The sequence below is a fragment of the Jaculus jaculus genome, chromosome X (genome assembly GCF_020740685.1).
Source record: "Jaculus jaculus isolate mJacJac1 chromosome X, mJacJac1.mat.Y.cur, whole genome shotgun sequence".
Classification (NCBI taxonomy): domain Eukaryota; kingdom Metazoa; phylum Chordata; class Mammalia; order Rodentia; family Dipodidae; genus Jaculus; species Jaculus jaculus.
The window spans coordinates 112,832,545-112,844,860 of NC_059125.1; the positions used below are offsets into that span (position 1 = coordinate 112,832,545).

Sequence of the window (12,316 nt, forward strand, 5' to 3'; positions counted from 1 at the left end):
CATTCCCTGCATGGAATTTATATTCCTGAAGTAAACATACTCATTTGTTTGCACTGGAATGGATGTGCCATGTCAAGTGTTTATGGGGGAATATTGCCTTTCCTAATGAATGCTGCATACCATCACCACCTGCAATCCTGCAGTGCTAAATATGCTTCTGCTTGAATATAACCGAATATTTGACTACATAAAAGTGGCACAAAGCAGGCTGGAGAGATGGCTAAATGGTTAAGGTGCTTGCCTGAAAGCCTAATGACCCAAGTTCAATTCCCCAGTAACCACATAAGGCAGGTGCTCAAAGTAGCACATGAATATGGAATTTGTGTGCTGTGGTTGGAGGCCCTGGCGTGCTCATACTATCTTCTCTTTGTCTCTCTCTACTTTCAAATAAATAAAATATATTTTTTTAAAGTGGCACAAAGGGCTGGGTAGTGTTCCTGTCTAGTGTGATTGAAGCCATGGATCCCACTCTCAGCACTGCATAAACCAGGTATGGTGGTGCAGGATTGTATTTCTAGCACTTAGGAGGAGGAGGCAGGAGGATTTAAAATTCAGGATCATCCCCAGCTCCACATCAGGCCATCCTGGGGATACATGAGACCCTGCCTCACAAAAAGAATGGAAGGGAAGGAGGGGGCAGAAGATAAGCTGGAGAAAGAGGAGAGGAGAGAGAAAGTGGCATGATTCTTAAAGATTTGTTTTCTTCTCATGAAAAGAAATTTTGAAATAGGTAGTACCTGGCTTGACCCAATAGTTCAATACTGTTGGGTTCTAGACTGGCTTCTCGGAGGTTGTTCATGCCTTTCCTTCTGGTTCCCACATGGCTGCTGAGGCTTAAGTCCATAAAAATAAATATACACTCTCATGAAAACTGGAGATCAGAGGTCTCCTTCTCATCTCTTTATCAAGGCGAAGCAGCACATCTGGACTCCCTTAGCAAGCAAGGAAAAAGAGATGGGGTTTATGCATTTCAGCAAGTGTGAGCGAGCTACACTGACATTCATGAAACAGAAAGAATGCATGTGTGCTGCCCCACCTGTACACAACCACACACTTTACACACACACAGTCAAAGCCACCATTTGTGACACAGTGCCTCTCTCTAGTGTCCAGGTGCTGTAGGAAGCCTCCATTTGTGCTTTATCAGGACTAATGTGATGGCTAGTGAAGAGGCATGCTGCTAAGAGACTAGGCCTTTGCTGGGTTCACAGAAACCATCTAACTGCCCTTGTTTCCATAACAAATCCCTTGTGTAGGTGTGACTGTTTGCTCTTTAAAGTTGGGATAAGTGGGGAAAGTGCCATATGGGCAGTGGTGGAAATTCTCTCAGAAGGGCCGCTTGAGTGCCGTTTTCACTCTCCACCAACGAAGTAACTACATTCAGTACTGCCAGGTTTGTGCAGTCTTTCATTTTGCCTTAGCTTCTGACAAGGTTGCTAGCCTTTCAAGATTTCTGTCCGTGTTTCCATCTTCAGCAGATATTCTGCTTGAATATAGCCGAATATTTGACCACATAAAAGTGGCACAAAGGAGGCTGGAGAGATGGCTAAATGGTGAAGGTGGTCAGATATTCGTGATTCTTGGAAAACCAATTTCTTGAAAGCTGGAGAGGGAAGGAAAGGAGCAGGCAATGAAAAGGGAGAGCTGGCTGCAGCACATTTGTAAAAGCTAGAAGGTGGTCGCCTTTCAAAGCCAAGACTAGGGTCATTCAAGTGCCAGGGGTCCTACTCTTGGCGTAGTCACTGCTGAAGCAGCGCCTCACACAGTCGCCCCCAGGCTCCAGGCCCCACCTCAGCTCTCGCCTCACTTGAGGGAGGGGGGATGCATCCACAGCAAGTCACACTTCCTGAAGCTAGCCCCCTCGTTGGAGTGCTGGAGTTGACCGAGGTGGACACCTGAACAAGGAAATGAATGATGTGGGTAGGGTGCAGGACCCAGAGGAACCTCTGGGGCAGAAAACCTGCTTTCCCTCCTTTCACTTCTAGGAGACCCTATTAGGCTGTGCACACAATAGATGGCTGGGCTGTTTCCCAGCGCCTAGCCGCCTGGGACCGGGGGTCTTGCGGAGTGGGGGTAGTGAGACTTCTCCAACCCTCCGATGGGGCCTGCAGCTTCCAGGAGCGGAGAGGAACCATGGGGCACCGCACGCTCCAGTCTCGGAGACATTTCATCACTCACCTCTGACCCTGCCCCCCCCGCTCCCCCCCCTCCCCCCCACGTACTCAAAAAAAGCAGCAGCCTCATCTCGCCTCCCGGATGCGGCTGCACCGGCAACATCAGCGCAGGCGGAGCCCTGAGCGGTTGCCACTTCCCCCTCTTCCGTCGTGACCCTCGCCCCCACCTCCCTGGCACACCCACCCTGTCTAGCACCAGGCACACCCTCTTTCTTCGGCTGTGGCCATTCGAGCCCGGGGCCGCCTGGGGAGGGAGCTGCTGCTGCCGCCGCCGCCTGTGGGGCAGGACCAGGGAGCGTGCTGGGCGAGCGAGAAGAGGAGGGAACGAGGGAGGAGCGGCGGGCGGGCGGGAGGAGGAGCCCTGTGAGCCGCGCCGCCGCCGCCGCCTCGAGCAGCGATGTGGCCGGCCGGCCGGCGTGTAAACACAGGCAGCAGCAGCGGGAGCAGCGGCCGCGGCCGCCCGGGCCCGGGGCACTGAGCGCACTCGCTGAGACCTGCCCGCCTCAGCTGCCATGGCCGAAGTGCGCAAATTCACCAAGCGGCTCAGCAAGCCGGGAACGGCGGCTGAACTCCGGCAGAGCGTGTCGGAGGCCGTGCGGGGCTCTGTGGTGCTGGTGAGTAGCCGAGGCACGGGGCGTCCACTCCCGGGAGGGGGAAGCACTCCTGATGGCAGCGATGCGGTGGCTTCCCGCGCGCGCGGGGCCCTGGGGCAAAGAGAGCCGCGCTGCGGCGGCCGCCCAGTGCGCTGAGAGCCTACAAGCGCGCGCTCTCCCTCTCTCTCAGTCTGTCTGTCTGTCTCTCTCTCCCTCTCCTGTCTCTTTTCTTTCCCCTCTCCTCCTCCCTCTCCCCGCTCCAGTAAGTTTTCGCACCAGCGGCCGCCGGTGGGGTCCGAGTCCGGGACGCCCGGGAACCGCGCTCTTTTGCCCTGCTAGCCGAAGGCGTGCGCCAGGATGGTAGCTGGCGGGCAATGCCGGGCTCGGACGTCTGCGGGAGAAGCGCGGGCTCCCGCCCTGGGCGAGGGCCGGAGAGAGCTGGGGAGCGCACCTCGCGCCGCCCCTGACCTGGCACAAAGAGCTGGGGACCCAAGGAGATCCTGATCCCCTCGGGAGGGCACCGGGGGCAACCCAGGCGGAAGGATGCGTTAAGCCTCTTCCACAGACACACTTGCGCGAGCACACACATCATGTACACACACACAAAAAAGAACCCCACCCAAAAAGCCCGGGGCGCCCGAGCTCAGGCGGGCGGTGAGAACAGAGGAAGCACAGTGACTTCCTCCTGTTACTGGAGGAGAGGGTGGTGATGGGTGTTGAGGGGTGCTGCCGCCGCCGCTGTGGCTGGAGGGAATTGGAAACAACGGGGTTCTGAGCACGAGTGGGCGCGAGCTGAGCGACAGTGGCTCCAGAGATTCAATCACTACGGAGGCAAGAAGATGGGGGAAGGCTGGTGTGCCAGTCCAAGAATGAAGGACCTTTATCTGAGACCTAAAGCCTGAGGCTGGGGGCTCCAGGGAAACGACACGGTTAGGGGATGGGGTTGGAGAATGCGCAGACCCCCTGGGAACCCTCCCAGCACACCTCAGCTTCGTGAAGCAGACGGTGGGCACTGCCCTTCGTGTTTTCAAGACTCCTCAATTTTGTGGACCAGGGCAAACGAACGGTTAATTAGCGTTTGTTTTTTACTTTTGGGGGGTTCACTCGTTTTTGTCTGTTTTCAGTCCTCTTACATCTTGTCACTTGATGTGTTATAATCTCATCATCTTAAGAGAGGGCTTTTTGTTAACACAACTTGTCCCAAGAAGGGAACTTCACAGCTTTTCCTTGTAATTTTTCTGTTGATTTTGTAGAATCAGCAATAAAACCAACATTAAAGAGAAACCAGGGGCCTGATCCTAACAGCGGAGAAACTTGACATTAGTGGGAGTTCTGGAGGAGGATCAAGGGTAAAATATGGACCTTTGAGATAAAAATCTGATCCCTACTAGCTACAACTGTGCAGAGCCAAGTGACTTTAAAGAAATCTCTTGATCGTGCTGTACCCTTGAAAGTTTAATCCTGCTGTTTAGTGAAGCTAAATCCAGACCTTTAATGTTGTTTTAATAGATTTGGCTTATTGTATATTTCACTCTGATTTTGGAGTGAAGACCTGTTGAGGTCAGATCTGAACCTCACTTGTCATCATAGCCAGTTAAGAGAGGACTGCAAGCTGTGTGCAGGGCATTTATACCAGGGCTCTCATCTTTGGTGGTTATTAACAAGTGATTCAGTCTGACTGGCACAGAGAACACTTTTCTAAATTAAGGAAGGGAGAGAGGGAGAGAGGGAGAGAAAGCCTTCCTTCAGCATTGGGTGGCTGGCCCTTCACCACACCATGTGATGTAAGCAGTGAGGTGGACAGATGGTCTCAAGAGAATAAATGGGACAGGGGAACCTCCACTGGGATTTGACCAGCATTTGACCTGCCACCCTCAGCAGGAAAAAAAGTTAATAAAATTTCTTTACAGGTATTTATGTTTAAAAAATATTTTTTGAGACGGGGTTCCATTCTGTTGTCCAGACTGCCTTAGTATATAGTTCAGATTGGCTACGAACTCCTGCCTCAGCCCTGGGCTGCCACATCTGGCTTAAAAATGACTTTTGTGTGTGTGTGCAGCACAGGTGCAATGGCGTTTTCCTCACCATTTATTCTGTGATATGAGCTAGAAAAACTGTTGTTGACAGGAAGAGAGTCTTGGAGCTACTGCCAATGGCCACAGTTCCCTGGTCATCCTTGCTTATTTGGCACCAAGGCCACTGATTTTTTAGCACTTGTATCAGGCAATGCAGAGGAAAAATATTTACTCATATATCTAGTATGAGATTTGGGGATTCTAGTAATTTAAGCAGCCAACATTTGGGGGAACCTCTACTATATGCAAGACTTAATGCCAGAAGCCAAGAATTCAGGAAACAAAGACAGCTTTTTTTTTTTTTCATTTGTTTTCATTACTTCCTATGTAGGTTGGGTGTGTATTTGTCAGATTTTGTGCACTAATCAATTTTAGTCTTCCTACCATCTGTATTTTTAAATTTTTACTTTTTTCAAGGTAGGGTCTCACTCTGGTCTTGAACTCACAGCAATCCTTATTTTCTCTGCCTCCCAAGTGCTGGGATTAAAGGTCCAGCTCCTAGCATCTTAATATAATAATACAGTTTGTCAGTTGTGAAATAAAGAAATAGCCATAAATACTATGAATACTCCTAAACATCCCCCTATTTCCCATGTTTTCTTTTTCTGACACAAAGAGCCATTAGCTGGTTAGTAAAGCCCCGAGTGTCTAAAGAGCAAGGCAACCATGTTGTAGCTGCTGCCAACTTCTGGTTCATTTCTGATTTAAACCCCAAGTGTTTATTAATGGACAGCTGAGGTAGGATTTACACTTGCTGCTATAAACCCAAAATACTAATGTTACCGTTTCAGCATGAATCGGAGTCATTAGCACAGCAAGTCATGCTTTCCTCGCGTTTAACTCCACAGAAAAACCCTAACATGCTCAACAAATATACAGCATTTCCTGTTTACTTTTTTTTTTAAATTACACTCTTGTTGGCATGTGTTCCCGTCATTCACATCATTCAGTTTTGCTCCCTGTTAGAAAAATTCAGAAGGCCTAGGCTATATATAGCATACCATTGTGTATTCAGGCCTTCTTACCATTATTAGTACTTCCATGAATCTATTAACAATATAATGAAACAGGCAAAGGAAGACAGGCTGTTTCATTGCTGCATGCTCCTGTAAGTTCAGCATTTTTATGAAGGTCGGTTTTCACCCAGGGAAAGGGATTACAGAATCACCATTGAGCAGAATTTCTCAAGAGGGTTTTCAGAAGTGTTAGAAACCGAGTGTTATACCTCAGGTAATGGTCTTTGTGCCACAGGAGAACTGAGGCATTTCATAAATGTACAATGGTTGCGCCTCCTAGGTGTTTAGTGTTTGTTGTGGACGATCAGGAAAGAGTTGCTAGATATTACCAGTAGTAGCCCCTTGAGGCAGAGCAAAACAGACAGGTCCTCTGGCTGGCACTGGGGGATTCCATATGGTAACAGCAATAGAGAGAAGCTAGCTGTCCACAAGCTGAGAAAGGCTGACAAGGGCCAGCAGCTGTGGCCCTCCCCCACCCGCCATTCATAACTACCTTTGTGTGTAAAGGCTGTCATGGTCACATTTAGGGAAGCCCTGGAAATGTGGCAGCTACTCTGTTCCTACTTGCGTAGGGGTGGGGTGTTGAAACTGCTTGATATAGGACAAAACCCACTGCTTCACCTGTAGGGAAGTGAGAACTTTCATTGTGTTGTGGGATAAAGCCAGTTTCAGCTAGAGTTTTCCTCCCCTAGATGCTGAGGATGGGACCTGGGGCCTGGAGCAAGCTGGGGACTTGCCCTACGACCTAGCCACAAGGCTAACCCAGCTTGGGCTTATTTGTTTGTTTATCAAGGCAAGGTCTTGTTACGTAGCCCAGGCTGGTCTCAAACCTGCTTTATCCTTCTGAATGCTAGGATTATGGGTGTGTACCACCACCATACCTGGCTCTGATTTGGGATTCTGGACCATACCTTCCCAGTTCAGAGTCTAGAGTCTTAGTTCTATTGTTTTTTTTTTTTGTTTGTTTGTTTGTTGTTGTTTTTTTTGAGCTCTCTGAGAGGAACAGGAACCAGAATGTTGGCACACCTGATCATGAGATTTGCCTCAATAATTCTTCTGGTGGCTTCTTGGTTAGGAGGGTCCTGCGTAACCCCACTCCCCAAGAATCTCTAGAAGAACAAAACGGGCTGCTGTGAAATGTGAAAGCATAGAGATACCTTTTTTTTGTTTAAATATTTTTTTGTTCATTTTTTATTTATTTATTTGAGAGTGAAAGACAGAGAGAAAGACAGATAGAGGGAGAGAGAGAGAATGGGCAAGCCAGGGCTTTCAGCCACTGCAAACGAACTCCAGACGCATGCGCCCCCTTGTGCATCTGGCTAACGTGGGACCTGGGGAACCGAGCCTCGAACCGGGGTCCTTAGGCTTCACAGGCAAGCGCTTAACCGCTAAGCCATCTCTCCAGCCCTAGAGATACCTTTTGCTAGCCCTCGTTAGCATCAAATAATAGAGTTGATTTTAGAATCTTAGCATGTTAAGTCAATTTTCTGAAATAAGTCATTTCTATTCTAATGTAGCAGTAAGCCATCCTTCGATTTTGATTGCTTTATTTTTTTAATTTTTTTTAAAATTTATTTATTTGAGAGCGACAGACATAGAGAGAAAGACAGATAGAGGGAGAGAGAGAATGGGCGCGCCAGGGCTTCCAGCCTCTGCAAACGAGCTCCAGACGCGTGCGCCCCCTTGTGCATCTGGCTAACGTGGGACCTGGGGAACCGAGCCTCGAACCAGGGTCCTTAGGCTTCTCAGGCAAGCGCTTAACCGCTAAGCCATCTCTCCAGCCCTTGATTGCTTTATTAATTGAAAGTGTATATTCATTATAGAAAAGTTAGAAGAGCAAGAAGACTAAAGCATCGCTATCTCACTATTCAGACGATACTCTGCTAAAATTTCTTTATTTTCATTTTTTTTTCTGCTTGTGTGGTGTATGTATGTGGTATATGCAGCATGTATGTTCCCATATGGCACCCCATGTGCTCACCTGTTATCAGAACTTTGGGTGTCCTGCTCCATTGCTCTTCTGCCCATTCTTATTTGAGCTGGACTCTCTCTCACACACACTCTCTCTCTTTTTATTTTTTATTTTTTGGTTTTTGAGGTAGGTTCTTACTCTTGCCCAGGCTGACCTAGAATTCACTATGTAGTCTCAGGGTGGGCTTGAACTAATAGCAGTCCTCCTACCTTGGCCTCCCAAGTGCTGGGATTAAAGGCGTGCGCCACCATGCCCAGCTCTTGAGCTGGAATCTCTTAACTAATCCTGGAACTTCTCCCCTGCCCCCCATGGACTCTGATGATTCTACAGTCTCTGTTCTCTCATGGGACTGAGGTTAAGGTGTGTGTGTGGCCACACCCATGGGTTTATGTGGGTCCTAGGGATTGAATTCAAGTACTTTCTCAGGGCTTCTTAGGCCCTTGGGCTTGCATAGGAAGTGCCCTTACCTACTGAGCACTTCTCCAGCTCCTGCTAATATTTGAATATATACATTTCAAGACTTTGTGCATATGTGAATAGAAATATATACATTATTTTACAAACATTTAAATAATTTTTCCACTATAAATATCTTGTGAATGTCTGTTTATGTCAGTAAATACATAGTTATATAAGCATGTTTAATATGACCACCAACAATTCCATTATGGATATGCCATAGGTTAGTCATCTTTTTTTTTTTTTTTAACTTGGTTTTTCGAGGTAGGGTCTCACTCTAGCCCAGGCTGACCTGAAATTCACTATGGAGTCTCAGGTGGCCTCGAACTCACGGCAATCCTCCTACCTCTGCCTCCCAAGTGCTGGGATTAAAGGTGTGTGCCACGATTCCCAGCTAGTCATCTTTTATTGTTTGATATTTTGATAATTTCTGCTTTGGCACTGTTATAAACATGACTTGTCTAATACCTTAGCTTCTAAACACATGTGGCTGTTTACCTTTAAAATTTTGTCATTTTTGAGAGTGTGACTCTCTGTGTAAACCAGTCTAGATTTGAATTTATAATCTTTTGGCACAGCCTTCTGGGTTTGGGATTACAAGTGTGTGACACTATACTAAACATCTTTAAATTTATTATTTTTTATTAGAGTGTGAGAGAGAGAAAGCCCAAGAGTGAGAATGGCCATGCCAGGGACTCTAGCTACTGCAAATGTACTCTACACATGTGTGCCCCCTTGTGCATCTGGCTAACATGGGTCCTGGGGAATTGAACCTGGGTCCTTTAGCTTTGCAGGCAAGCGTCTTAACTGCTAAGCCATCCCTCCAGCCCTAAATTTAAATTAATTAAAGTCAATTCTGCATGATAACCACATTTAGGTTAGTAGCTGTTATATTAGGCCATGCTAAAATGGAACATTTCAACTATTGTAGAAAGTTCTCTTGAATAGCACAGGTCTAAACAACTAAATGGACATCTTTGAGAAAGTATTTTCAAACTTGCTGGATTTTTCTCTTTGGATAAATTTCTAGCAACAGAATTTCATGTTTAACGATTATATACATTTTAATATTAAAAATCCTCCTAGAGCTGTGGATGTAATTCATTGGGAGAGCAATTGCCCACACATGTAAGGCCTTGGGTTCCATCATTAGTACCACTAAAAGTTCCTCTTAAGCATACTGTTAAATTATTCGGCATAAAATTGTTCGGGGTATTCTTTTACCTGCAAAGTTTGAGAATATTTTCCCCTCTCCCATGCTGACAGTGATGAATATATTGTTTAATCTTTGTAATATGATAAAATATAAATGGCACATTGATATAATTTGTATTTGTTTGAACAGTATTTCCTATTTTGATCAGCCATTCATATTGTTTTAGACAGTGAACCTTCTGACAGACTTATTTCCTTGTTTTGGATTCTTGAAATAAGGGTCTCTCCACCTCTCAAGATTGTGTTTCACTAAGTTGGGGTGGGGCTAGGCATCTGTGTTCTTTAAAACGTCCAGATGATTATTTTACTTATTTATTTGAGAGGAAGAGAGAGAGGCAGATAGAAAGAGAGAGTAAGTGGGCATGCTAGGGCTTCCAGCCACTGCAAATGAACTCCAGATGCATGTACCACCATGTGCATATGGCTTATATGGGTACACGGAATTGAACCGGAGTCCTTGTACTTTGCAGGCAAGTGTCTTAACCGCTAAGCTATCTCTACAGCCTGCCTGTCGCCCCCCCCCCCTCCCCCAGTGATTCTGATGGGCACAGAAATGCTGATCTAGGCTGCTCATTCACACAAGGCGAGAGTGTCTCCTGGACACATCTCTGACAAATGGTTTGTTTAAACACCTCCTGCCTGGTAGAGAGCTGTGGTACAAAAGATCCTTGAGCTGCAATTTACTCTGTTGAATTTACCATGACCTGGGCTTAAGCTCTACTGTTTGGCCATACTGAATGTTTGCTTCTTCTCTCTGTCTCTGTCTCTGTCTCTGTCTCTCTCTCTCTCTCTCTCTCTCTCTCTCTCTCTCTCTCTCTCTCTCTTTAAACTATTTAGTGGGCTGAAGAGATAGCTTAGCAATTAAGACACTTGCCTACAAATCCAAAGGGTCCAGGCTCAATTCTTCAGGACTCATGTAAGTGAGATACACAAGGTGGCACATGTGTCTGGAGTTCATTTGCAGTAGCTAGAGGCCCTGGCATGCCCATTCTCTCTCTCTTTCAAATAAAAATAAATATTAAAATTATTTATTTATTTGACAGAGAATGTATGTCAGGACCTCCTGCCCCTTCAAACAAACTCCAGGTGCATGTGACCCTTTTTGTGTATGACATCATATGGGTACTGGGGAATCAAACCCAGGCTGTCAGGCTTTGCAAGCAGGTGCTTTTAAACATGTTTTTTTTTTTTTCGAGGTAGAGTTTCACTCTAGCCCAGGCTGACCTTGAATTCACTCGGTAATTTCAGAGTGGCCTTCAACTCATGGCGATCCTCCTACCTCTGCCTCCCAAGTGCTGGGATTAAAGGCATGTGCCACAATGCCTGGCTCCCTTTAACTATGTTTTAAAATTCACCAAAGGTTCCTCATTTCTTCCCTTCATTCCTCATGTGACTTGGTTTCAAAAGTTTTCATGTCAGGATCATCCCATTTGGGCTCTTTGCCAAGTTTTCAGTGTCCTACTGAAAAGATGAGAGGCAGAATAAGCACTGGTTCCAAAGTCAGGCCTGGTGCTGACTCCAGGTTCTGCTACTATTGCATTATGAGTGGAGGCAGGTAAACTTCTATCAATTCCATCATCAGTGAAATGGGGTCAGACAGTAGGACTCTTCTGGAGTTCCTGTGAAGAGTCAGGAAGTTAACATATGAAAAGTGCCTGGTATATAAGTGATTGATAAAGGTTTAAAAATAACTTTGTTTTGGTTAGAGAAGTCTCTCTTTTCAGATGGCAGTGACTGCTGGGTAGAGTCAAAACTCAGAGTGCTAAGATATGACATTTGAGACAACACTATTACATTCTCCAGTGGCTCAGGGACTATAGCAGAAGAGGAAGCAGAATGAATGTAAGAGCCAAGGGTAGAGTACTTTGGAACACTTTTCTCCCTGACATAAAGTGGTTATTGAATTCATGACCTCACGGTGGCTGTTGTTAGTTGAACAAGATCTGCACAATATTGAGCCCACCAACAGGTTGTCAAGGATTCTGGAGGACAGCAAAAAAAAAAAAATCCACATCAATATAGGAAAGGGAATGGCAGGAAAAAAGTGGGGGTTCAGTCGATGGGATGAGGGGGACAAAAGGTGGTGAGAAAGGATTATGTTTTTTTTAAATGAAGTTTAAAAATTTAATTATTTATTAGAGAGACAGAGAGAGACAGAGAGAATGAATATGGGCATGCTAGGGCCTCCAGCCACTGCAAATGACCTCCATATGCATGTGCCACCATCTACATCTGGCTTTCATGGGACGTGGAGAGTCGAACCTGGGTCCTTAGGCTTTGCAGGTATGTGCCTTAACTGCTAAGCCATATCTCCAGCCCATAAATGAAGCTTTTGAAAAGGAAAGTTGGAAAAAAGTCTTCTAGTATTATAGAAGGATCTATGTAGCAGATAATGCTTCTTACTCATTCTGGCTATAAATTCATTTCCATTCTAGCACCTCGCATGGTGATTGGAATGCAGTGGGTGTTTTGTGGGAAACTGTGGGTTGTTCTTAGTTTTGAGAGTAGAGCCTGGAAGGCAGGAAACTAGTGAAAATGTATAATTCAAAAGAGTGATAATTATAACAAAGGCAGTGAGAACAGAGATAAGGGGGAAAGATGTGAGAGACAGTGATAAAGTCTACAGCATTTGGTGACTCTTGAAGGGGAGGAGGGAGGAAGGGGGAAGAGAAGAGGGAGGAAAAGAGGAAGAGGATGTGGAGTCAAGGTGAATTTTAGGCTTCATAGCTTGAACAAACAAGAAGAAAAATGTGCTTGGTGATAGGAGAAGGGAAAATGAGCAGCCTTTATTTGAAAGAGTTGTCAGGGCAAA

The 12,316-nt window shown here is 46.2% G+C and overlaps 1 protein-coding gene across 3 annotated transcripts in view; it reads left to right on the forward strand.

Annotated features, from left to right (window-relative positions):
- Positions 1-2,643: 2,643 nt before the first annotated feature.
- Dock11 (dedicator of cytokinesis 11) overlaps positions 2,644-12,316 on the forward strand; it is a 225,854-nt gene continuing 216,181 nt past the window's right edge. For all 3 annotated transcript variants that reach the window (XM_012951928.2, XM_004671477.3, XM_045141070.1), the window contains exon 1: positions 2,644-2,788. In XM_012951928.2, the coding sequence (XP_012807382.1) occupies positions 2,687-2,788 (102 nt within the window). In that variant the 5' untranslated portion in view covers positions 2,644-2,686. The remainder of the gene's footprint in view (positions 2,789-12,316) is intronic.